The 27,263-nt window shown below is 39.8% G+C and overlaps 2 protein-coding genes across 3 annotated transcripts in view; both read right to left on the bottom strand.

The window, feature by feature from the left end:
• Positions 1-620: 620 nt before the first annotated feature.
• On the bottom strand, positions 621-2,650 carry LOC117210359 (vacuolar protein-sorting-associated protein 36). 2 transcript variants are annotated; one of them, XM_033453302.1, is made up of 6 exons: positions 2,414-2,650; positions 2,163-2,358; positions 1,724-2,085; positions 1,633-1,665; positions 1,215-1,430; positions 621-1,155 (listed from the first exon to the last, which is right to left on the bottom strand). In XM_033453302.1, exons 1-6 carry the CDS (start codon positions 2,507-2,509, stop codon positions 982-984), a joined length of 1,077 nt encoding a protein of 358 aa, XP_033309193.1. In that variant the 5' UTR covers positions 2,510-2,650; the 3' UTR covers positions 621-981. The 2 variants fall into 2 exon arrangements, with proteins under 2 accessions (XP_033309193.1, XP_033309192.1); XM_033453301.1 differs by having other exon boundaries at positions 1,501-1,665; positions 2,414-2,646.
• Positions 2,651-6,854: 4,204 nt separating this feature from the next.
• LOC117210357 overlaps positions 6,855-27,263 on the bottom strand; it is a 67,999-nt gene continuing 47,590 nt past the window's right edge. Inside the window, exons 2-14 of the mRNA XM_033453298.1 lie at positions 19,598-19,733; positions 13,653-13,752; positions 13,404-13,537; positions 11,266-12,429; positions 10,933-11,152; positions 10,747-10,854; positions 10,571-10,665; positions 10,433-10,499; positions 10,047-10,372; positions 9,576-9,708; positions 9,242-9,496; positions 8,820-8,939; positions 6,855-8,742 (exon numbers count right to left, since the gene is read on the bottom strand). Of these exons, the coding sequence (XP_033309189.1) occupies positions 8,560-8,742; positions 8,820-8,939; positions 9,242-9,496; positions 9,576-9,708; positions 10,047-10,372; positions 10,433-10,499; positions 10,571-10,665; positions 10,747-10,854; positions 10,933-11,152; positions 11,266-12,429; positions 13,404-13,537; positions 13,653-13,752; positions 19,598-19,680 (2,988 nt within the window). The 5' untranslated portion in view covers positions 19,681-19,733 and the 3' untranslated portion in view covers positions 6,855-8,559. The remainder of the gene's footprint in view (positions 8,743-8,819; positions 8,940-9,241; positions 9,497-9,575; positions 9,709-10,046; positions 10,373-10,432; positions 10,500-10,570; positions 10,666-10,746; positions 10,855-10,932; positions 11,153-11,265; positions 12,430-13,403; positions 13,538-13,652; positions 13,753-19,597; positions 19,734-27,263) is intronic.

The following is a 27,263-nucleotide window of genomic DNA, read 5'->3' as shown; positions in this document are numbered from 1 at the left end:
TTAATTTCCACTTTTGTATTGACCAATCTTCACTTAAGAGATTAACGTCTTAAAAAAATTGATTTCACATGGTGGAAGAATTAGGCACTATGTTCCTAGTTTATTTTTCGCTAACTTGTACATAGAATTCTTAAATAACCAATACTTTTCAATAACTTTTAACATCTGCTATGGTGCAGATATTACCTCGTAATTATTAATTTGATCTTATTTACGACCAATTCATGACGATGATCTTTTTATAATTGTACATCAATGCTTATAACAGTTTATAATAATTTATATTACTACCAACTTGTTAAAACCACTAAATATATGTCACTACAGTTGTAAGTTAAGCCTAATTTTTCTAGTTCTCATAATTCGTTGACAAACGAAAGCAGATATTTAATATCGTATTTATTCTATATTCGCGAGAATGCCATCATTATTTCTATCAGCCTTGAAAATTAGTTTCACGGAGTGTCATCGATAAGTACGCGTTACATTTATACGTGTATTATAATCTGTGATCATCGATATTTCACTTACTTATACTCGTTATTTCCGGTTTATTCACTCGAATTCGCAAACAGTATTTCGAGTTATTGCAACAAGTAAAATATTTATTTACAAATGCGTATACATATATTGAATAATATACTGACTTATGTACATACTCTTATAAAGAATTCTTAATGATTACATTTTACTGGTTTCAATGTAATATTTATAAGTTACTCATTCGGACATTTACAAAAATTATTTTCGATTAAAATAAGTATTGATTTCAAAGAATACATTATAGATTTTGTTTCCCTTTCAAATCAATGCATTGTTGGTATAGCATATATGGCAATGCTTAATATTTAGTTTTGATTCATTTTATATTGCAACATAATGCAATTCTATATGTGAAAGCATAAAGAATATAGGAGATTTTAAGTTATTTTTTACATTATGAAAGCAATACATATGATGGCAGTGAGCAAATTGGCAGTGTTAATCATTTTTTTCCAAAAATAAATTAGGGTAAAATCTTAAAGCTTCAATTGTGTCGTCTCTACATGCTTTTCCTCTTTTTTCTGTTACTAACAGTCTTTCGCGCGCTAAAAGGACTGATATACCCTCTGATTGAGCAAGTTCTTCTGCTGTTAGAGATCCTCTTTCTTTTATCTGTAAAAAATAAATAAAGTTAAGTTTTATACGAAAACTGTTCGGACGTATTTACTTACTAGATCAGCTATAACATCAACTATGACATTATCATCGTGCGATCGAGACTGAAGAACCATAACTCCGCTATCAAACACTCTCAATACTATAGGTAAACCTAAAGATGCTAATTGTCTACTGGCATTTAGTAAATCTTCTGGTGAAAGAAGTTCTAAGCCTCTAGCTCTGTTTACACGACAATAAACATCTGTTAATGTTATCATTCCCCCAACTTCCTGTGGAATGAAATTACTTAAATATTTATCATGTATTATAAATTTAGTAACGATTACTAGGAATATTAACTTTAATTGGCTCTTCTAAAATATTTGCAAGTTGTTTTGCCAATTGCTTGAAATATTCGTTACTACTTTTATACGCATCTCTGGTAACGGGGTCATCAATGCCAAGACTCATTAAATAGGACTTAAATCTAACCGTTTCATCCTCTGTGATGTCTCCTTGTCTCTCCTGCAATGGTCTTTGATTATGAATGTCAATTTTACAAAGTAATCTTGTTGAGATTCACCCGTATTTTTGCCGAGATGGTTTTTGAAATGGAAACCATGTCTTTGGCTACTTCCATGAGCTTCTTAAGATCTTGAAAAGCCATTGATATGCTTTCGTCTGTTGCTTTCTGTTGTTCCTGAAGGCTTCTTTCAATACCTATGATACCGGTTCGTGTCTTTATTTGCGGCAGAGGCTTATTAATGTCTCTGCTACTTTTTGTGTTGCTATCAGGATGTTCCAGAGGCACGATAGGTGTAAATTCCCAAATTCGTCTCATAATAGCATCGGACAAATGTGTATGAAAATTTGGATCCAAACCTTCTTTAAACGAGAATTTAATATAGTTGCATACGCTATTATCCAACGGACCAGGCATTTTATCTGTAAAGCAAAATGTAGTATTAGCATTATTACGTAGCTTGATTTACAAATATATTTTTTCACTAATTATAATATACCGATTGGAGCTTCAGAAAGGTGTATAACAACTTTTTTACTGCGTCCAAAGGAAAATGGTCCAGGAATTTCTTCCTCGAAGAAAACTATATGACGAAGAGATAACGAAAGGCATGTATGACCGCGTGATATGTCACCAGGTCTTCCCCAAAGAAATCTGTGGCTGGTAAGTACTAATTCACCACTTTCAAAATTTGTCTGTCAAAAAGTTGAAGGTTATGTTTTACTTTGATGTTACGATTAATATACATACCTTGATATCTCCATCGTATATGCATATGCTAACATCGCGTCTTATATAAATTTCATTCGGAAGAAGTCGAGAATCAGCGTATTCAAATCTATTCATTATTTCTGAAGATTAAGATGCAAAATCAAGAGTGTTACAAAGACACGTAGAAAACAGTTTATCTCGGGCATAAACTGTCTTACTGGCAATTTTGACGTATTCTAACCGCAAGATGTCCTTCGATTTCGTTACAATTTACTTTCACTCTAACGCTAAATCGTTGATATATTTTATGTTTTGTTTATCTACGCGTTTTCTAATAGCAGTAATGTAATAGTTGATTTTATTTTCTAAGCTTTTTGCTTTCGACTATGTAATTAGTACTAACAATTGCAATTTTATGTAATTTAAAATATCCACTTCATTTTAAGTAATTTAAAGATTGAAATTGGGATAACTTGCAAAATTATATATGGATATATAGACAAAAATTTATACAGGAATTCAAGGTGATAATCACGAAATAGATGACATTAGTTGTTACTTTAAATATATTTGTTTGGAATTTATTCAGTAAACGAATCGTGTAAATAGAATCGCAACCATGATTAACAATGATCATGTATGTATAGTTAATAGTACGTGATTTTCCGTGTACTTGTTACATTACACGATTGTGTATAGTGATTAACCTTTTCATTTGTAATATATTTTTTTCACAGATTTTAGCGTAAGGTTGTTTTTCGTTTGTTTATAATTAATATAGCATAATGTAATGTGTAACAATACACGTTATACCTTTCACAAGCACAAGCTCGAACGTACCTTACCTTAAGGGATATGTTACTATTATTAAAATTAATAATTTTAAATCTATACAAATTTCCATATACATATTCCGCTCAATGAATCTATACTTTTAAATATACCGTACTTTTAAATGTAACATGAAGAGATCGTAAAAACTGAAAAGCAAAATTACATACACGATCAAATTGAACTATTTAATGATACATGGGTAATTTATTTTTAGATTTCGTTTAGAAACAAGTAATTGTAGGCAGAATAAATCGAAATTACTTTATCGGAATTGATTTTGTTAAGTTTTCGTTTACATTCGTTCTGTTTACTCTTCTATTGTAAATTGAATAATAGCAAATAAAAAGATTTTTCCAACATACGGGGAGAATTAACTTTATCACGAGAAATAGATTTCTCTTCAGATTCTTAATTAATTTGTTTGTAACTGTTCTTTCCTTAACATCGATAAAACAATAATTATTAAAATTATTAGTAAATTAAAACATTTATTGGTATGGATCGTTGAAAATCATTACCAATACTTCATATATGGTTATTTGAAACGATGCAGAGTCTGTCGAAGTACATAAACGCTTTAACAATTCCCTTAAGTTCATTTAAGCAGGATAGCGTCAGCAACTTGCTTGAACATTTTTATAATCGTTTAAATTTGCACGGTTTTTGATTCGGTTTTTGAATCTGGCGACGGTACGCACGAGCATAATCCGAAATGTAATTAGGAAGGGCTTGGCAAGGATTGTTCTTCATAAAGTTTCACCTTAGTCGATAAGATACAAAGACCAATGCATATACAGGGTGAGGTGAATGTGCCCTTATTATATCACAGAGAGGCGTAACAAAAATATAAAACAATTTAAACTTTATAGTATTTTTGTATGAATCATATACGCTCATGCAACGGCTACGCGTTGCGATTCGTCCTACAATTCTGATCGCGATTTCTAAATTATAAGGCATCGTAATTCCTTTTCTCACGAATCCTGATTTTCTGATTAATCAAAATTTTATACGTGATTAACGATACGATATCTAGAATATAAATCAAGAATATCCTAAAGAACGTAAGATACGAGTGAAATAGCTGTGCCGCGAGAAGATATTATATCGGTGTGGTAAAATAAATGATAACGTTTATACAAACATAGAATGTTTCAAGATAGAACATTCTGTGTATAGAACTGATTAACGATGTAAAATATTGAATTGAACTCGCGCGTAATTAAGCAAGAGTATAAGAAAGTACTCTTTGAATATAACCAATAAAACTTATTTAAGACATACATACATATATGCATATCGACGAGTACTATTATTTAGGTGGTTAACTGTATCGTTTGCAGTACGAATCGCATTGGCATTATTATTGTCATCATCACTCCTTTTTCCCTTCTTTTCCCTATCCGATGATCGTTCGTTCTCATCTTATCTTTCACGCTATTCTTTCCTCGCGTTCTCTTTACATTCTCTCGTTTGTTCACGTTCTCTCACTTCCATTTTCTCTTGTCTCTTGCATGCTCCTTTCTTTCCTTCTCTCTCTCTCTCTCTCTCTGTCCCCCCGCTCCTCTCGCGCTTCCGCTCCAACTCTACGCTCGCTCTCTTTTATTCTCGTTCGCTCTGTTTCTCTTAATTTCGTCTATAGCTAGCCCCTGACAAAACTAAATTCTGGTAAACGAGAAGCAAGCTATTGAATGCCTTCAATATTGTTCTCTCCCTGTCTCATCGTTCTGCGCCATACGTTCAATGTATTCCAGTTTTTAACAGTAAAACTTAGTAATACGTATCCGTAACATATGCGTACACGGACGCAGACAGACGTACGTGAACAATTCCACTTACGCGTGTGTGCGGGCGCGTGTGCGCCACGTTGGTATTAAGAATAAAAGATCAGTTTTGTGCTGATATACAACAGTGTTTTGAATGGTAATTTCACTTACATGTATACAGATTATACATACGTACTACGTACGGTTTCATGAGTACAAAGTGGAACGCGAGGACGATCCAATTGATTTAGCTTCGTCGCGTCGGGTCATTTTCTTCCATTCTTTTCCTTCTCGTTTTTCTTTTCCGTCTTTTTTTTCATTAAGAGCTATCTACGAGTTGTATTTGAAGGAAAAGAGGAATCGATTGATTTGACTGGATCTGGATCGAACTTGCGATCTAAAATTTCCCTTTATCCGCGAATACTCTCTCTTGATTTTGTACAATTTTTTGAATTTTGAAGAATGAAGAAATACTCGATATTTCGTGAATCGATTGTTGATAGTTCATTTCATCGGCATTAAAAATCGTTCAAGTTTCGATCGAGGTATGCACGTAATAATTAATCACAATCGTTCTCGCTGACCACTTTGTATGAAACGATGCAGAGATACATATCGTTCACGATGGATAATTTACAAATATAGTTATGGAGTTAATGAGAGTTCAGCGATATTAGTCCCATAGTAAGTTAGCGATAGAAAATATCCTGAATAAGTTCATAAGTATGGATTTAAATAGTCGGCAATTTATGACAAAAAATGTATAATATAGAGTGTAAAATTCTCTCGTAATGTAACTATACATATATATAGATGTTGTATATGTATATATACACGTGGCGTATGAGTAATGTGTACGTGTAATACGAAGAGTTAGGTTTGTTAAATTTTATCGTGTACGAAGAGGTACAAAATTTATAGGTATAGAATAGACTATGAGGTCCGAAAGGCTATCTAATTCGTTCGATTTGCGTTAACGATCCCGTTAGTCGAAGTATCGCGTGGTTTTCCATTTCTGTCGGATCTATAAACGTATCGTTAATTAAAAATTAAGATTTCCATGAACATTCTTCTGTATTTCGAACAGCACGCATCATCCAATCACGATGATAATATCAATTAACACTAACGACGAAGAAAATTATTTTAATAAAATATGCATTTTTCATGTCAAATCACAAGAATAATTGTTTTCGTACCTTCTCCTAATTTCAATGACATTCCGCACAAATAATTCCGACCAAATGATAACGCGTCCAATTATATCAAGGAATAATCGAGTATTATCGTAACCTCGAACGTTCGATGGAATTGTAATGGTGCAAATTTTGTAGGATTAAGTCGACGTAAGATTTCTTCTATGAACTGTACCGTGTACGTATAAACAACCGGCAACAGATTTGCATCGACCAAGCATTGCTTGAAGATGGTGTAATTCGGTCATGTGCCAAGTACTGTCACGAACAGGAAAGAGGAGAAAGGAATCGACGTTAACCATTTGATCGTCGAAATGAAATAACAAAAAGAGATGGACAGACTCTCCGAGAAGAAAGAAGGAACAGAAGAAGAAGAAGAAGAAGAGGAAGAAGAAGAAGAAGAAGAAGAAATATGAAAAGGATGATCGTTGGTCGTTAGAGAAGAGAAGAATATAATCAAGAATTGCGATCAATCGTCCACGTTTGGAAAAGAATGCTCTGCACGTCGAGTACGTCGTTAATAAACTCTGTACAAACATTAACAGTTCATTGGGAACAACAACATTTACATCTTGATAAAACCCTGAAACAGAGCTTCCATCGTTCATAAATTTTTCAACGTCGCAATGAATCTTTTAATTGCGGCGCAACATTTCTTGTTTCTTTTACTTGCTCTTTTTTTTCTTTTTTTTTCTTCAATTTCTTTTATTCCTCTGTAACTATGTAGCCAGTCATTCAATGAATAACGAGCAAGATTACAACGATACGCCAGAATAGAGGCACGAAAAAAAAAAAAGAAAAGAAAACACGTTTTCTTTTTTTTTACAAGTATCGTACAAAAACTAATAAATAATCCTGGCGTTAAAGAACACGATGATTATCCGACGTGGAAAATGGTAATTTTTCTCTCTCGAAAAAGAAACAAACTGCATTCTAACTAATATCAACATAGGTACATACGGAATACATTCAGAAGATGTCTCTGATGGACATTTCTTTATACACGTAAGGAAGGTTCGATTAAGCTTTTCTAAAATGTATCGGTTTATACGTGTATTCCTTTGCAAAGGAAAAGAAACTGAGAAAGAAGAGGAGAACACATTTTTTAATGCCATCGCTAATTCGTACGGGTTGGTTTGTGCATAATTTCGTATGCAATTTGATGTTTAATTCACAAAGGCAAAAAGGATATTCCTTGGCTCTGACATTCGCCGGCCGTATACGATATCTCGATACAAATATTTGAGCCTCGTAGCGAGAATCCAGCGGTCTCGTCACAAAGTTCGTTCGAACCTTCCTCGTGGAGGGACACACGGTATGGAGAACGATGTGGATCCATTTAGAACCTACAGCGATTTGTGCTTGACGATGACTTTTGATATCGATATATCAGTCTGAAATGATTGATATCAGCTCCGTGTTACATCCCGATTCATTCTCACGTTTCTTACAATTTTGCTTGTTTATCTTCCATTTTAACGGTAACCTTGTGTCGTGATTCACGTTGGAGCAAATCGCGTGAGCTTTCATCACGGAGCCGTCAATTCGAATCTTATCATTAGACGAAACAACATATCATGTACATCCATTTAGTACATGTACAATAGGATACGAGTTTGACATTGAGAATTTTATACCATCAAATCGAAAACGATGAATTGTAGATTTTGTTAAATTGTCATGTTTCTGCTTGGAACGTGTCGCCACACGTTTACGAGTGTGCTTCCTCGTTAGAGCATAGAGGAGAACGGTTAAAGAGAGAAAGCTGGACATTCGGTAAAATACTTACAAGTAATCGTAACGTGAATAGAAAAATCTTTCGCATTGAGGCCTTAAGTTTGTCAGCACCCTGTAAATTCACGAATTTATATACAATAAATCCAACGAATTGTACGTGATCGTTTCTTTCAAAGGTCAACAAAATCATCTAGGTTTCTCTCTTCTATATTCTTTTTGTTAATGAAAATAGACTATTAATTAATACTGTATATTATTGGGTTATTCTAAAAGATCACGCAGTTTCGAACGGTCTATTTTAAAAAAACGTAACTTCATTTCCTTCTCAAGCTTCTTTCTCTTGAATGGAAATATTCTCAAAAATAGGAAGACCTCGAAAATCGAAAATGCTTATCAGAATTCTCCTATTTGAAAGATTGAAATTTCTATATCGTAATTTGCAATGTTGCTCTAATTCCAAAGAAAATCGTTGAAGCATGGGAAAGTACCTAATGCTTTTTAAAAGTGAACGGCTGAAAACTCGGACGAATATCAGGATGACTCACTACAACATCGTGTCTACGTAATCCTACCGTTCTCCCAGTATACTTTAAATCCGTGCAGATTTTCGTTCTATTATATATTCGCTTGGCCAACATCCTACGCGATCCTTTCATTTCCTGAGCGGATGCCACATGGCGACAGGGCGTCTTTGAGCAGCCAACATTTGTCGCCAATGGACGAATGCTCGTCCTGCTGACGTAGGTCCCACGATAACGTGTCCGACGGAGTACGGCTTCGAATTTACACCCTGTTCATTGTTTACTTCCGCTACAGTTAGCCTTATCTGTATGTTCTGAAATTAGATTGAAGAAATTAGCATGTCTTTCTCACAATACCTAACAAATTTTATAATTAAAAATTATTCGAAACCTGCAGAATATGACTGGGAACGTTAAAGATAATTGCCTCGTTGAAGATTGGACTTTCTTCTCCCTTTTTCACAGACGTCTTCTTCTTGTGGATCTTTTTGCCTTGTTGTAGCAAGTAAACCTTTGGAACATAGTAAATGCATCATTCAATGATCAATCAGTATCTATGGATCATACGTGATCACAATAATTTCAGTTAGCCTATTTGATTTTGAAAATGTTTAATTTATATAATATAATAAATCTTATCTTTCTTTTTTTGCGTTTATATGTATAGATTCTCAAGAGAACTATTTTGAAGGGGACAATGTACACTTTTCATTAAATGATGTATGAACATTTTTACAGGGTCAGTCTCGTTACTTCTTAGACGCACCTCGGTGCATACGTTGAGATTACAATGAGAAACAAGCACTTTATTACCTTAACGAAGAAATCACCGGGCACGGTACTGACACCATGTAAATTTCTAGCCTTCACAACCACCAGGGTGAGTCTTTCAGCCGTTTGCAAGTAGCTCAAAGAGAACATCAACTCTCCAAGTCTTGGCGTGGGCAAAGCTGATCCCAGAAGTGGTAACCACGTAGTTGCAGGTGCTCTTGAGGCGGGTCCTAGACGTAACCTAGCTTCTCCGATGAGGGATGTTCCATCACCTATACTGGTCTCGTCAGAAAATACCTTAAAAATTTCCCATGCAGATAATATCGCTTATCAAGCATTTTACATATTTCGAATTACTTTATTTAAAATAACATACTTCAACGAGAAGAGTTCTTCCAGTGGGACCATCGTCCAGGGGGAACAAAAAGTTTTCTTGATAACTAGGCGACGGACTGCCTCTATACAGCCGGGTTTTCACGTGTAATTGTCTATTCGGTAACAGACAAACTCTAAAAGAATAAATAAGTATCGACGGTTAATTTAACTATTCTTCTTTCTATGGTGGATATGTAATATTTAACCCTTTCATGTTTGACGCGTGTCATGATTGCGCTTTACAAATTATTCGCTAACTAATAATTGGTTGTGCAATAATAAGCAATAATAATCGAGAAAAACAAATTTTTCACAAAATCTAAGAACTATTCGATCCTGAAACGGTTAAATTTAGATATTTCTACGATCTTTTGCCTGATATAATTCAATCCCGGACCTGGAAATTATTTCGTTCGTCGGATTATTAATCTAATCAGTATCAAACGTAATAAGCTTGACGAAATGTTCAAACCTGGCAAAGGTATCTTGAGCAGGTTGTCCGTCCGAGGTGACCAGATCTCTGGCTTCGAGAACGCTGACCGCGAGATCACCCTCGCTATCAGCACCTCGGCCACCCCATCTGTCGTACTGGACACCGACGCACACATGACCGACGACAGGTGCTTCTTCGAGATCGTTTAACACTACACTGGTATCCGAGCATACACTTTCGCAGCTTATTGCCCTTTTTAGGTTCGATTCATCCGGCGGTGGCTCTGGATCCGGGCCCTGAGGTCCACGACGACTTCCGGGATTGATGTCATTGTAATCGTTCATCGTGTAGTTTGTGACAAATGCCTGCGAATGAAATTATATTTAAATAACAGAAAATCGATATATCTGAAAGTGAAATTGTACCTGAGAGAACTTTCGCTTCAATTGCGCTTCCTCCAGTGCGACAAAAAAGTCGTGACTGTTTCGTTTCCTGTGAAATAAGTTGGAGATTAATTTGCTTTTTAAGACAGATCGACCAAGTTATCGTATATCGAAGGCTACCTTAACGAGTCAGCGTCATCGAGTTCGTTGAGTTCATGGATACCGTTCAATCTCTCCATACTTTTTTTTCTTTGCTCGATACTGTTTAAAATATCCTGAAAGCAAATGATATATACGATGATACGATTCATCGAATAAAGTTTAAAATATAACCAAGATCGATAGTATAGTCGTACCTCTGAGGTTCTCGTGAAGCTTGGGTCAGTCATATACGTGTAAACCTCTTGACTGTGATCTTTAACTAACAACGGCGACGACGGTGGATCTTGTAAACTATTGTACACCTAAAATCGTAAAGATTTAATACGATGATTAAAATTTTAATAATATTCTAACGTCCTCCTAGACTCGACGCATACTACCTCTTGTGCAGTTCTATGTGCCTCTAAATTGAGTTCAGGACTGTAAAGATCGGAGCTACGCCTAGAGCCGTCAGGACCTATCACATCGGAATCGTTCTCCGCGTAAATATCTTGTACTTCATCGTGCAGTCTAGTAGTGGAGTTATCCTCCACCACCAACGACGGAGATCTCGATGGGAAGGTGAAACGTTGAACTTGTTGTGCCGAGGATACGACTGAGCTATAACAACCAAGAACAGAATTGTTAATATTTATTCGTACGAAAACTTCTTCTAGTTTTTTCCTTTCTTTTTTTCTTTTTTTTCTTCACAGAATGATCAATCTGACGTATACTTGTAAAATTCCGAGGCGTCGATGTAGCTGTGAGACGTGACCAATCTGAGAGCGTTGAATATTCTTTCGCCGGTTGTCTGGCCGTTCTTCTTTGGCACATCCTTCGGTGGGTCAGGTGGCGCGGGTGGCGGTGGTATCGGACTGGAAGCTACCTCACTGTTGACCTTCAACGCGTTGATCGATGTTTGAATCGTGTCATCGTAGAGGATGCGATCCTGATCTCGGTGGAGTCCGAGGTCGTTGATCGAGTCGTATATAGGAAGATCGGGTAAGCTCTGAATATATTGCGAGACCTTTTGCAACCCTTGATTCTCGCGAAACAGGTAGCACGGGCTGATATCGTCCTGAAGGCTGGAACTTGTAAAGGGCGTCATCTCGATGCTTTGCATCTCGTTGCTCTTACGATCGAGGTCGTTGCCGAGACTCTGAGTGCTGCGAAGCATCTTGGATAGTTCCTCGGATCCGTATATCGATCCCATGATAGTCTGGCTGGCGGCATTCGAAGAATTCGTCATATCGAAACTGCTTGGCGAGCTTCTCGAATCATTCCGGACATGTTGCCGTATTATGTGATTCCTTTGGACGATGTCGTAACTGCCGTAGCTCGTGTTGTTGTCCTCGTCCCCTTTCCCATCTAGCGTAGCTATAGGTACACCATGTACACCGTACCTAATTCTTGTCGATTCGAGGCCGGTATCGAATTGCCTGTAAGGATTGTGCCTATTCTGCTCTTTCCTCGGTTCTTCCTCGAATTCGTATCTCAATCTTGCGTCGATGTGATTTTGTGAGCCGTACGGTGTCATCTGAATATTCTCATTCGTCATGGTGTTCGGTTTCTCACCGTCGAATCTAAACGAACCGTGGTCGTTCGATGCTTGATGTAATGCATAATTTTTCATGGGCTCGTTCTGGAAAAGAAAGACCGACGGACCGTTCGACCTCGAAGGAATCGATGCTCTCTGCAACGATGGCGGCGGTGTCAGAGGTACCGGGCCAGCTTCCTGCATTCTCAGGTAGTCTACTGTGCTGGAGGTTTGAAGCGGAGATGGCCTTGGACGTGAAGTTGGCCTTGGTTGAGGTGCTGGTCTCAAAGGCTGCGGTGGTATGGTGCTGCCGGTAGCAGTGCCCAGAGGCGGATGAAGATCTCTATCTACCGGTTCGAATCTGCAAATATAGCAAGTTACGTCGTTTTGAGACGAACAACCTCTTATTCTTTCCTCCATTGTATGTTCTTCGTCGAAGCATTTCTTTACTCTCTTCACGTTTCTCGCTTTATACACGAGTTGTTTTTCGATCTGATTTTTATTTCTCTAAATATGATATTTTTATCACACTGATGATATCCAACGTTCAAATCGCGCAGATATGTATCGTTTCGAATTCGGCGCATATATTAAGCCGAACTGTTCATTTGTCGAATATGAAATATTGGCCGCGTGACGCGCTGCGAGATGCAGATTTGATTTCATATTTCGCAGAAGCGCGGTTTTGGCTCGTTGTCGTGTGAAATATTAGTAAACGACTATCGATTGGCCGATTGCGTAGACATCGCACGCTTACAGGAAGAAAGGGAATTGCGTAATTTTCCCTTCGAATATAAATACTTTAACGATTGTTTCGAGCAAAGATTTATTTAATGTTCGTTGTATGAAACAACGAATGCACGAGGTGGTCGAATAACGTATAGCAACGACAATAATTAAGATTTAGTGCTTTTAATAACGACATTGTTATTCGATTGTAAGTTAGTCGAGCTATCGATGGTTTTAGCCAATTATTTTCCCAGTGCTTGTTCCGGAAAAACTTATCGCTGTGTCATCAAGTGGTCGATCGCATCAAGCAAAATATAAGAAATACGCGGATACCGGCCTATCGCTTCGACAATGTCCTGTGTCGTAATAAAATTAACGCGCGATGGCTCCGCCCTATCGTAATTTACACGGCGATTTCTTCCACGGTTCGGTTAACGATGAAATTCTATTTATTATCTGTCGTGGTTGTTTCGTCCTCGTCGAAGACATAATCGCTTTATCGGTTCACAATGCGCGATATGGCTTTTCATTAACCAACGTCCAGTGAATTAGTAATTTATTAGTAATCTAATCAGGAGTTGATTTCGCAGTTCGTTACCGCAATACCTGGTGAAAGCTCCTTGCGCGTCGAGTCTGAGGTCGCTGTCGCTGTGAAGCAAATGCTGAGATGCATTTCCAGGTTGTCGATATAAACCGGGAATTGTCTGGGCTATTGGATGTTGTGCTTTCACTAAACCAACCTGGAAAATCCATCGTAACGAATCGTCGGAACTTGAACTTTTCGAGTGACAAATCTTAAGCGAATTCTCTATTTCTTTTTAAAGTTTCTATTTTCTTCGTTTCACCAAAGTGTACCTTTTCTTCTCGCGGCGCCCATAACCACGATAGCCTTTGTCGCCATTGCTCGCAGATGTTCCAAATGTTTCTAGCGCTCCATTGCCAGTTGATGCAATACCTGCGGACAATATTCCAAGCAATTGTTATTATTAGTAGCCTCGCTAAAATTACATTAGTATGTTTCGCGTTAGATATCCGTTATTTATTTATATGTGTGAAAATTGCCTTTACGGTTAGATATCGAGCTTTTGGACTACGGTATGGCAGTTGGATTATTACTGAAAAGGGCTGCCGGTGTTTCTAGTTAATCGACCGATTTTACATTATGACAAAAGTCGTCGTGAACCGATCGACCTACTTTTTTCACATTTTTCTCCTTCCTTTTTTAACGTTCGATATGCTAGTGAGAAAGGTGTTTGGTCACATGGAGCGCTCGACGGCAGACTAATAGCGGGAATATGCTACTATTAAGAGTATGGGGGAATGCGCGCTCGTCAAAGGGGTGAGCGAAGAATCGATCAACGAGGAGAAATGAATTTTATCAAGTGTGATACTGCAAGGTAAAATAAAATTTCGCTGCATTCCCGGGCAACAGTTGTTTAATCGATTGCATGCGAGAGGCTCTGCACACGCTTTTTGAACTTGAACCTTTCCCTACCATAGAATTGTTCAGAGATATTTATTTTTGTCCATTGTTCAGAGATATTTATTTTTTTCACTTGTACCTAAATACTTATTATGTATTCATGAATGCTTGTTTTTATATGTGAGGTGTATGTGTATTGTCCGTGATAATTGTAGCGCTGGCTGTAGATGTCGTTGATGGGGTACTGCTGATTTTTTTCCGTTTTTCATGCGTAGAAGAAAAATCGGACTCCGGTCGGCAGGATTTGAAAACCCGGGTCCCGAACGTTCGTAACTTAAGGCGCTAACCGCTACCGTCGTCCGACAGAATTTAGTGTCGTGTGGCGGTATTTGTTGTCGAGTGCCGCCACAGTACCCCCTTACCAGTGATAACATTTGTTCTTAGTGTGGTAAAGCGTCAGCCGATTGTTGTCAAGCCCGTGTAGATGTTGCGCGTTGTCTTCGATGTGGCATTGGATACCTGTCGGTACGGTGTGGGGCGTTCCGCGTACGGTCGTAGGCCTGCCCTGTTCCTCTTTTTAATACGACGGGCTGGTGGTGATGTCCATGAACTTTGTAATGGCTACATCACTCCTGGCTTGGTCATCGTCTCGTATTCTGTCACCTGCTTGCGTGGGTCGGCAGTGAGGCGTCGAGTTTTGCTGAAGGAAGGACCGTTCCGTGTGCGTCGTAGCGGTAGATCCAGATTACCACAGTCTTAGATTCGCGATGATCGAAGTCTCGGGTAGCGCTATCACGATCACACCTGTTTTCGCTGTCGATCACGTCGGGCTCACCAATTTGATCAACATGCCCCCGCTGCAGCCGTCGGAGATCACGGCGTGGTTCACGCTACTGAAGATGCAATTCGAGGACATGGATCTCACGGACGGCAAGTGAAAATACCTGACCCTTGCCAGGTGCCTCGGCGGCACCTATCACAATATCGAGGATGTGAGGAGGAGGACATCAGAAGTTGAACAGTACAAAAAATTAAAAGGTGAGATCATCCGAGAGCTGGCTGATACAGCCGGCACGAGGTCACGCAGACTGCTGACCTCCGAAGAGATGGGTGACAAAAAGCCGTCCCAATTCTACCAACATCTAATAAGAAGACTAGCCAGCCCCTCCATACCAGACCGATCTCCTCCTCACACTCTGAAGAGGGCGACTCCCGGATTGTGTCGACAACGCCCTGTGTCACAGTGGAGGATATATCGACGTAGAGAAGCTGATGTAGGCAGCCGACCGGACCTATGAAACGCATTCATTAAGAATACAGAGAGTCGTCGTCGTTATTAAAAGACTGAAAGAACGGGAGGCGAACGACGAAGTTGCAGGAATTCGTCGTAATCGGCTTCCACGACGCATCGTGAGCGATCATCGTCCGACGATTCTCGGGTGCAACTCCCTTTCTTTCCGTCTTAATAACGGTGACTTTCTGTCTTTTTAGTGAATGTGTTTCGGAGATCCGGCCGGCCGCCTACGTCAACTTCTCCACGCCGGGGTATCCTCCTCGCTGTGGCCAGGGCGTTGTCGAGATAATCCGGGAGTCGTTCTCCACCAGAGCGTGAGAAGGAAATCGTCCGGTATGGAGGGACTGGCTAGTCTTCTTAAATGTTGGTAGAATTGGGACGGCTTTTTGTCGCCCATCTCTTCGGAGGTCAGCAGTCTGTGTGAGCTCGTGCCGGCTGTATCAGCCAGCTCTCTTGGATGATCTCCACCTTTTAATTTACGTACCGTTTCTCAACCTCTGGTGTCCTCACGTCCTCGATATTGTGATAGATACCGGGGCCGTCGAGGCATCTGGCCAGGGTCAGGAACTTCCGCTTATTGTCCGTGAGATCCATGTTGTCGAAGAATTGCATCTTCTAAGTAGCGTGAACACGCCGTGATCTCCGACGGCTGCAGCGGGGGCTCGTTGATCATTTGGTGGGCTCGTTGAACATTTGGTGTGCTCGTTGATCATTTGGTGGCTCCTCGTTGCGTGCCGTCGGTATTTGCCATCGCACTGGTGTTTTCATTCACGGCGCTGATTTTCTTCTAATTTAGATGTGTAGAAGAAAAATCGGACTCCGGTCGCCCGGATTCGAACCGGGGTCCCCGACGGTTGTAACCTAATGCACTAACCACTTGGCTACCGTCGTCCGACACAAATTAGTGTCGTGTAACAGTATTTGTTGTCCAGTGCCGCCACATATTTTTCTCCTTGTCACATACATTTGTCTCCTTGCTATCTGTATTTTGTCTATTATTCATTTAATATGCTGTTTCCATGTGAATCGTGTGTCTAAGTGGAGTCCTAGGTATTTTTTTTTATTTGTTTATTAAAATTTACAATCAATTCTCGCATTGAGAATTTTCAGTAATTCTTTTTGGCGTGGCGCAGTGACATGGCTAATTATTTATAATAAGTTAATACTTATTATAGATAAGTATAATTTATAAGTAAGTATTATAAATAAGTAAATATTAATTAATTTAGATAAGTAAGTGTTACGCCATGCGGCTTGCTATAGATCATATTCTTAACCGTCGGTCGCGGCACTATAATGTCGCGGACGGATCGTCGCGGCTGCCCGACAAATAAACATTGTAGTGGCAAGCGCATGGCTCATTAAGCGGAGCGACCTCCAGAGGCGTCGATTCGTGGCCGTTATTTTATCTGGCGTAAACAAAGGTGACGTGATCCGAACGTAGTGGGGGTCGCCTTCCAGAAAAAACCAACAAATCGAAGGGCGGACAGAACGTTTCGAGAAGCCAAACAGTCAATACATATCTTATATCGCGCATTACGTAGTTACATTTCTTTTGTTGTTCCATTTATATCTTTCTAATTAATAAGTTGTTGAAATAAACGTTAATTTATTAGTGTTAACACAGTGCTATATTCATTGAACCACCTCTGTTATCCTAAACGAAACAGGGGAACGACTATTTCGCGGCGTCGATTAACATGATCGTAGCGAGAATTTACAACTCTCGTTGACGTGCTATCTCGCGATCACGTCTCTCCGCGAACGGTCGTAACAGTAAGATTTATGAGATAGATAAGATAGATTTATAAGTAAGTATTATAAATAAGTAAATATTAATTAATTTAGATAACTAATTGAATCTAGCGTTTAGGTCTAGCGGGTAGTGTTGTCTCTTCAGCCTGCGGATCTGGTCCGACGTATCAAGTAGTCCAGTAATTGGGGGTTTCGATTTTTATTGAGATTTATTCGATTTATTTTTTATTCGATTTATACGAGTCTGTCTATCTCGCTAGCGGTCGAATATACGGACGATTGGTACAAATACCGCACCTAGCGAGACTCCATCTAAGACAGGGACTACCGGGCATAGCCTTACTGACGAGTCTACCGGTAGTCTCGGGACGAAACGCAAACCTCTCTTTTCATCCGCCACAGCTATATCTGTCGCTATATTTTGCTATTTCCTCTTTGACTGTTGGTATCTTGAGGTCGCGATGTATTAGTTCATTGGTGACATACCAGGGTGCATTTATAACGGTCTTTTAGCGTTTTCGATTGGAAGCGTTGAAGTATTTCAATGTTAGAATTACTTGCTGTTCCGTAGGTCCCATAGTTGGATTCCGTAGGTCCAGACAGGTTTTATTACGGTCTTATAGAGGGTAATTGTATTCTGTGTGTTTAGTTTGCATCGTCGGCCAGTGAGCCAATAGAATTTTTTGAGTTTGTCCTTTAGTTGCTTCGTTTTCTCTGTGATGTAGTATGTGCCGCCACATATGTTATTGACTTTTTATATGATTTTATGCGATATGATTTCATATGTTTGATGATTTACGATTAAAAAGTAGAGCATTATCGTATAAAGATCAAAGCTTTTAACAAAGCTTTCTCTCTCTTAACAAGTAGAGTGTAGAGTGCTCGAGAGGCTCCTGCCTAGAGCAGGTTTTTTAAATGTCGTCACAGCTTCAGCGATCCAACTTGAGGTTACCGACTTGCTATTACGATTATCACAAATTCTCAGGTTTCTCAATCCTTTAACGAATCTATCGATGAACGACGCCTGCAGGTCGTAAAGAGGTGGTTTTGCTGAAAAAAGGATAAGCTGGATGAGAAAAAAGGGCAGATGAGATAAGAAGTCACTGATACAATTGCTAGCTGAACGACCCTTTAACCTGTTGCACGTGCCGTATTTACCAGTCTTCGCGAACGTACCTGTTGTGTAACGCGAGAAAATACAGAAACAAGAAAACACTACTCGAGCTTATCACGTGAAAGAACGTTTCTGTTATCGCGGATCTGTACAACGAGCCTATAGAATCGTAACAACTGTTACCATCGATGTTTCAGCGAAGAGGGAAGCAAGGAGTTGAAAGATGTTATCTATTCGTTACTAGGAACGGTAAATGTAAGCTTCGAAGCAACGAGACTAAAATTTCCCGTGAATCGTGAATCGCGAATCGTGAATTGTGGTTCTCGAAAATCTCTGGTGCGAGCTATCACCGAACGTGTTTGTATTTTCGATCAATCGCGGGGAGACGCAATCGGGAGTCGTAAATTCCCGTTACGATTATAGCAATCGACACCACGAGTTGTTCGATCACCTAATTTCCGTTAAGATAACAGGGGCGATTGAGTTTGTATAACACTGTGACTCACAGAATTATAAGGTTTTATTTCCAACACTTAAATTACATCGTTGAGTAGATATAATTCCTAGATGACACTTGTCGCCCGAAGGTAAGATAGATATGCACGCTAGAGCAAGGCTCTTATAATTGAATTTAGTGTATTAGTGGACGTAGCACTATAGTATACTTAGTAGAGGAAGTGATTGTTCGTGCTTAGACTTAGACGTTAGAATTGTACTTAGTTGTTGACTTTTTTAGCGGTGTAGAAGAAGCAAGGTTGAGTGACGATGCTGTGTCGGCGGAAAGCTCGCGATGGGTGTGTCTAGCGCGCGAGACCATCGGAATTGTTCGTGACATTTTTGGTCAGGAAGTGAGGACAGTATGCATTGCTTCTGATTGGATAAACGGAGGGTGGTGGACTAGGAAGGGTCTTAGCCGCCCGCGATAGAAAGTTAATATTAGGAAGCATCGTACGTGGGAAAACCTAACGTTCTGTGGTCAAGCCGCGGTAGACAATAGTCCTTAGAGAGTGATTTAGAAAAAGATATTTGTTCGGTCTGAAGGACCTTAGCAAGCGAATTACTGGGATTTATGACATGTACTTAAGGCTATTGAGGGTACGTCATAAGGATGAGCGGACATCTGGTGTCCGGCTGGTCCGCGGTACATGCCCTGGTCTAGGTAGACGGTAGCTCGACGTAACAGTGTTTGTTAAAAAATATAGTGGTGCAATTACCTTCTCCTGTAAAGTGCCAGGGCGGCGCTAGCCACGACGACAATGGCTAAAGCCACCCCAAGAACGGTGAGCGTCCAACCCATCCTTCTTAATGCTAAATCCAGGCCCGACCACAAATCCAATCAGACCGCCGAACCTGAAACACACGGAGTAAATCCGTAGAGAGCATGATCCGATTACAGTTACAGAAGCAAGATTACCAGTGGATTAACGATCTTTATACATACCAACTGTGTGTGGACCCGTTTATTCGATTTCTCAGTATTTTCGGCAATATATTACACGAGTATTCCAACTACTAATCGTAACAACAACCATTTTACCTTTGCTCCCATTTACGTTCTTATCGTTACGTTTAATATCGGAATCGATCGTTATATCCGCAAATTTATATTTCCATGGACACCACTGAAAAAATGTGCGATATATATACAGAGAATCGTTTCATTCGCTAAATGTTGTAACGAGTGCTTCTATATCATATTTTCGTCTGTTATGTACGTTTTCCCATCTTTAACGATTTTAACGTTAACGTAACGGTGTAGCGTAAAAAAAACAGCGTTCGATGGAACTCACGAAGGACGCAAGTCAGATGGAAGCCGGAAATGTCGATAGAAGTTAACGAGGCGGCACCGTGAACGATAAAATCTCCCCTCGGCAAGTTCTCCGGCGATTCGTGCCTTTGCCGACGACACGAAAGGATTTTCAAGATTCGCAAGAAACTCCACCGCAAAATTAGAGTCGCTCGTGGCGGCGGTTTCATCTCTGGTTACGTCGTGAAGGGTCCCTAATCTGGTCTTTCGACGTGACTGACTCTATACGAACGTGTGGTGTATTCACCTTCCCTGTCACTTGTATACCAATGTACGCGTATATATACGTCGTTTCCAGTCGAACAGACTCGTGTTACGAATACATGCGTTATGTAGAGGCATACATATGCATCGAGGAACAAGTAGGTACATAGTCGGTAGACCAAAGACGACTGGAGAACGCTTGGCCCTTGACGTCGCATAGGTTGCTTCTGCCTCGAGCAACAACGCACGATTTAAAACGCCATTCTCTGGGAATATATATATTTACGATAAAACGATTTATTTTCTCGTGCAAACTTTTCCTTCGATTAGCTTCTGGTAGATTAATTTATTTGTCAACCTGGCTTGGCACACTCCCGTACTTTGCTCGGAGCACCAATCCGCATTCCCACGCCAAATCCCTCAATATCTCGTCCCATATCGAACAATCGCTTAACATACACGCGTTTCTCGTAACGTACGTAGTACGTAACGTACTATCCTATACTTACTTAACCTATTTAACATACCTGTCGCGTATCTACCTTTAAATTAGCCGGCTACCTATACTCTTACGCTATTTTTCACCACCGCTCCATTTATCCAACCCTCTGCTAAATCTTCCGCTCTTAAATACGCTAGAATCTGATCTATAGCAGTCTATATTATACAGGGCGGTTGGTAACTGGTGGTACAAGCGGAAAGGGGGTGATTCTACGCGAAAAAAGAAGTCGAAAATATAGAATAAAATTTTTTTTTTAATTTTTCCATCGAGACAACGATGTACAGTGAGATCCGTTATAACGAGACGCGATAAAGTGCACGCGTACCGAGCGAAAATTCAAAGTCGATTTTCTCGAAAACAAAGCCTCGAACGAGAAATTTTTATTCTATATTTTCGACTTCTTTTTTCGCGTAGAATCATCCCCTTTCCGCTTGTACCACCAGTTACCAACCACCCTGTATAATATAAGTTTTGCGTATGTAGCGAAATTGGGTAATTAGTTTCACTTTGTAACATTTCCTTGATAGATATATAATCATCCCGTGCAATTTCACAACTTAACATTTTCTAAAATGTACATGTAAGCATTCTTAGTCAACTAAACTAAATAAAATTCATATCCAAAGATATCGGTCGAGGGTTAATATCAATTTATTACAGACTAACAATAATTTATAGTTGGCAATTCGTTCATGGTTCTCTAGTTCTCCTTCGTACGTTGTTCGCGTTTGTGATTGCTTAAGCTTCATATACGTATCACCGGGAAGAAGTCGAGGTATCGTGTTCTTCTGTCACGTACATCGGAGATTCTATATTTTTATCTGAGAAAGGAACGCGTCGTCCATTTTCCGCGCACAGGGTAATGCTCCCCCTTTTATCTCAGACGTTTTGACACAAAGTACGTGTGTGGCTTAGCTTAGGTGTAGTCATGTACTCATCTTCTTTCAAAAAAAGGAGAAAGGAAAAAAGAAAGAAATAAAGAAAGGAGGGGGAGGGGTCGGTAGGCTAGCGTGGAGGAGGAAGGGGTGAAAGAAAGGAGGTACACCACGGCGTGTGTGTGAAAAAATAGGCCAAGCCAGCGGAGTCGGTGAACTTTGCTCAGATACTTCGACGAGCATACGAGTATACAACGAGCATACAGCAATCCGGATGGTTTCCCCTTCGAAGATGCAATCCGCTCTTCAAGCGCTATAGATACGAACGATCTAGCCTATAAATCGCGCATATGTCCACGGTATTTCTAAATATCGTACCTCCGACGCAAGTATTCTCACCAACCAAGAGAATTCCGTTGGTATTTTTCTCCCGTGACCTTATTTTTTTATCGTGATTATCGATTATCGTTTGTGTTTCAAAGTAATTTTTATATGCTTCGTTTGCCGTTATTCAAGATAAATCATTTAATATGAATCGTATATACAAAAGTATGATTGACGGTTGTTACGTCGCGTAACACTCTACCTGGCCCAGGCCAGACACCGCGGGCAAGATGGCAACCAGATATCTTCGGATACTCACTGCGTACCCTCAATAGTCTCAAGTATCTTCCATAAATCTCAGGAATTTCTTAGTCGAGGTCTTCCAAACCGAACAAACGTCTGTTTCCGAGGCATTTCTAAAGACCTTTGTCTACGGCTTGACAAGGGAAAATTAGTTTTTCTCACGTATGATGCAACTTTCCTCCCACTAACCACTTTCTCTCGAGGACGGTTAAGACCCTTCGTTTAACCAATTAACAACGAAGACTATTTCCCTCACTCTCTTAGCCAAAATCGTCACCAACAAATCCGATGGTCCCGTGCGCTAGACACACCCATCCTTAGCTTTCCTCCGCCACAGCATCGTCTCCGAACATCACTGATTTTACATCCTTCGAACAGTCAACATCCTTCGACCGGGTTTACACCCGAAGATCAGTCAGTCTCAATCAAGCATCTCGTCAAGCGGTCAACAATTCGAATACAGTGAGTGGACAAATCCAGCAGTATACGCGATAATCCGTCTAGAGACTCAGGTCGCACTCATTCGTAGTCATCTCATAGCAAATATTCATTTTGTGTTACACCGAAGTTGTTGGTTTGTGAAAATATATAATAACCTGTTAGCAGCAGCGTTATCTTTCATTTAACTACCCTTATTATCCTAAAAGAAATAAGGGATCGAACGATTCGCGGCGTCGATTAGCAAATCGTAACGGGAATTTACGACTCCCGTTGACGCGCTTCTTCGAGATCGTGTCTCCCCCCGAAAACAACGGTAGGTAAACTTTGGCTGGTAAACTTGGATTTGTTAAATTTCGCGGCAACGAATCTTGCATGTAAGCAGCGAAAATAAATAAGTCAAGGATTGAAAAACGGTGTATGGAATATGTCGGGAAAGCAAGACAGTACATAGCGAATAAAAGAACTGTGAAAGAGCGGCGAAATTGTCTGATAGAAAGGATACGAAACGAACAGATGGAGAACGACAGTCGTATTATGTTAGGAAAGAAGAAGCCAGGAAACAAACGGGTAATAACGCCGGATGGAAAAGGATTCTTACCCACAAAAATCATCCTCGTTCTAAGCGAAAGATGAAGCACGCATGTTACCATCAGGTAGAATGTACCTTCAATGGTCAGACGCAGGACATGCGCGTTTTCCTTGTGCTGAAAGCTAAAGTTACAGTTAAACGAATATCGAAGAAATATTGACGATAGTTACTTTGTTCTCTGTTACACGATGGCGAACAACTCGTACGCTATTGATCTCGGTAAAATTTCAAGCACGGGCAACGATCACGATCAGTCGACAAGTATACGATGGTATGCGCGAAACTTTTCAATCTCGAGGTAGATACGAAATACGAAGGGAAACAAGTTAGCAAGAACTCGAAGGCAGGAGTTAAGAATCGAAGGAAATAATTCATTGTCGCGTTGGCTGAGCGAATCGCGATGGTATACATGTAGTAACTGATGGATTCTTAGAGTAAGGACAAGTAATGATGGTGGGTTCAAAGTTTAATGTATTTTAAGAAGTGATATTCAAATACAAGAGGACCGACTACAATATCGTCGCACGTCGATGCACACTCTGTGTCCGCTCAACTCGCACTCTGCTTCTCAATTGCTCTCTGGCCGTTGCAGCATTCTTGTGTCTTTTGCTAGGCCCACGGCACACGTGTTCCGCAGACGCTCGTAGCCAGGGTCACGTAGGCCTTTTCGGCGAAGCTATTTATTTGAAGGACCCGATAACGCATTGATGTAGCCGACAGCGCCTCGGCTCTCGCGACATTGTCTGTAGTTAGCTCGACGTTTCTTAGGCCCTTCTCCCCGATACTACATACATATATGTACATATAGTTGGTTAAAGAACCGGCTGTGTACGTGGTGCAGCGAACAGCAAGTAACTGAGACTTTTGGCAAAATGGAAAGAGAAGGTAGATCAACGATAAGATTTAGCAGGAATGAAAAGGGCGGTGGTTGCGGGTCGCTACCGCTGTGGGTGGTGGTGCTTCGGTCTTTCCCATCGGAGACAATGGTAGCAATTAGTGGCGTGTAAGATTTTAGCCCGGGGGCTGCAGAGAAAGAGAAAGAGAGAGAGAGGGAAAGGAAAAGAGATGCTGCGATTCTCAAGTACGTTCATTCAGGGGCTAGTCTCTTTTTCGTTGTCTCGACGTGGCAGAGGAGGGAAAAGAAAGGGGGTCATGTACATCTAATCGAACTCTCAAACATTCATCGATCCACTTACCACCTATCGAACGTTACGCCTATTCGAAGCAACAGATATTAAGTATCGGACACCGGTTCCAGATGTGGTGTTCGATTCAAGAACGAAAGGGTTCAGAGTTTTGCAGTTTCGCTCGGAAGAATATCGTTCACGCGATAAATCTATCGTGCTCGTTATACTTGCGTGATATTTTTTTATTTATTACTTATTTATTAAAATTTACAATCAATTCTCGCATTGAGAATTTTCAGTAATTTTTTCTTACTGAAACTGAAAGAAAACTTGCGAAACCGACGTTTTTATACCTTTTGTTTACTTTCTTCGAACCGAAGACAAACTTTTAACACGACGATAGAATAAACATTGCGTCATGCGATCGATCAAGTTAGAAGATAAAAAGCTATTGATTGTAAAAGCTTTCGAACGTAAAATCTTTGCTCGAATCTTTTACCTCGATCTTTGAAAATGCATTCAAATACGCTGTTGTCGATAAAAAATAAAGTCTCGTGGCATGTATACATATATGTATAATGCGCACATCCGTTGTTACAAGCGCGCAAAAGCGCATTGCGCCTTTTGGCAATCAGGTATCCATTGGGAATCGATGCAAGGGTAACGCATGCGGAACGGCGAAATAAGGACGGCGAAGTAAGTAGAGGATATTAAAACCGGGTCAGACCAGAGCGTTCTGCCACTGTTTACATTTGTGCCACTGTGTCAAGGTAACCGATGTCAGATGTACATGACGTATATACAAATCAAGAGCAGTTGATCAGAGACGAGAAAAAAAAAAAGAAGAGAATTTCGTCAGCCGCGTGTGTCGTCGCGTATCAACTGTTCCGATTCGGTTTGAAAGAAAATGTATTAAACGCAAAAATCCAGTCGAAACAAATACTCGACGACGACCATACCAATTTTTTACTATCTACGTGCCCTTCCACTAAGGTTGCATTCGCTTTTCAAACATATACGGATATACAGAGTGGTTGGTAACTGGTGGTACAAGCGGAAAGGGGGCGATTCTACGCGAAAAAAGAAGTCGAAAATATAGAATAAAAATTTCTCGTTCGAGGCTTTGTTTTCGAGAAAATCGACTTTGAATTTTCGCTCGGTACGCGTGCACTTTATCGCGTCTCGTTATAACGGATCTCACTGTACATCGTTGTCTCGATGGAAAAATTAAAAAAAAATTTTTATTCTATATTTTCGACTTCATTTTTCGCGTGGAACCACCCCCTTTCCGCTTGTACCACCGGTTACCAACCGCCCTGTATATACACGAATTTTGTAAACGTTTCGATTTTTATTAGACACTTGGACGTTGTACCGTTGCAACGAATTTTGTGCGAATGCCGAGCGATATTCAAGTGAAATTTAACTATCGTAAGGCGCATACGGTTATCGTTCAAATGTATACCGTTCCGTTTATCGCAATTGAGAAAGTTACGAGATCGGAATTCTTGACTCACCGTGAATAATTCACGTGCGAGTTTCGCTTGTTATTGACGGTTGGTATACACGCTTCGACTCGGTTAAACACCGTTGCTAAACCGTGAACGCTGCAAGCTGTCTCGTCGCTGATTCTTCGCTGTCGAAAATAATAAGAAGATAATTTCCTATTCTTGTCAAGGTTAGTATCACTTTATGTCGCTGTGTTTTCTCATTATAGTAGATGAATGATAGTTTTACCTATTTAGCGATTAAATTCGGCGAAAGAAATGTTTTCCTTATCCGTATTTACGAACGTTTATGCCAAGATATTTATCCGAGTGTCTAGTCAGTTGCCTTATGAAAATTCGTTGCGGTGAATCGCGGCCGTGAACGATGACAGGACTTGACGTTGTGCATACAACGAGCGAGTCGGCCATGGTCGCGAAATATCAATGCGAATATTTTAACAAGAGAAGTTATAATTCCTTGGTCGTTGAGCGAGACTTGAATTCGTCGATTCGTATTTCGTATTTAAATATATTCGTCCTGTTCGTCTGATATCGATATACGTATTATCCGGATCAGAGCAGATCAGAATACGATGAGAATTCCTTTATAAAAGGAAAAAGTTACGATACATTCGTTACATTTATCGAGAGGATTAATTAATAACGGTGAACGCATACAGAAATGCGGTAAAGTGCAATAAAATTAAAGGAACAGATGCTACACGGATACGTAATAATTTTGTGCCATTTGGCATTATAGGAGGACAGAAAGCAATTTTTGCAAATTTTGCAATTTTTGAAAATTGATAATCTAAGTAGAGTAAGGAAAGGAATGAAAGGGCCGACTGACTGATTGGTAGAAAAAGTTTAATTCGGCATCGAAGAATTATATGGTACCGAGCAAGTATCTACGAATAGTCAGCTTCTATTTGTTCTATTTGTCTAGCGAGCCATAAAAAGTTCTTTCTTTTTTTTAATTTGTAACGACGGGCGACTAGTAGACTAGCAGAGTATTTACTTTGTATTTTAATTTTCTATCCCTGTTAGAACAGGTGACTCGTCTGTCTGATGAAATTTGTCTTTGACATCGATTCCCCGATGTAACCGACCCTAATTTGTGCAAACCAGGGACAATGAAAGAGGTTGAAAGAGGTAACGGGAAACCGTTGATGTCGCGAGTGTTTCGTATGAATATTTACGAGCTAGATAAAAGTAACGCGA

Source organism: Bombus bifarius, unplaced genomic scaffold (genome assembly GCF_011952205.1).
Source record: "Bombus bifarius isolate JDL3187 unplaced genomic scaffold, Bbif_JDL3187 scf7180000008203, whole genome shotgun sequence".
NCBI lineage: Eukaryota > Metazoa > Arthropoda > Insecta > Hymenoptera > Apidae > Bombus > Bombus bifarius.
Note: the sequence above shows the minus strand (reverse complement) of the source record. Positions and strands in the feature narration are given on the sequence as shown.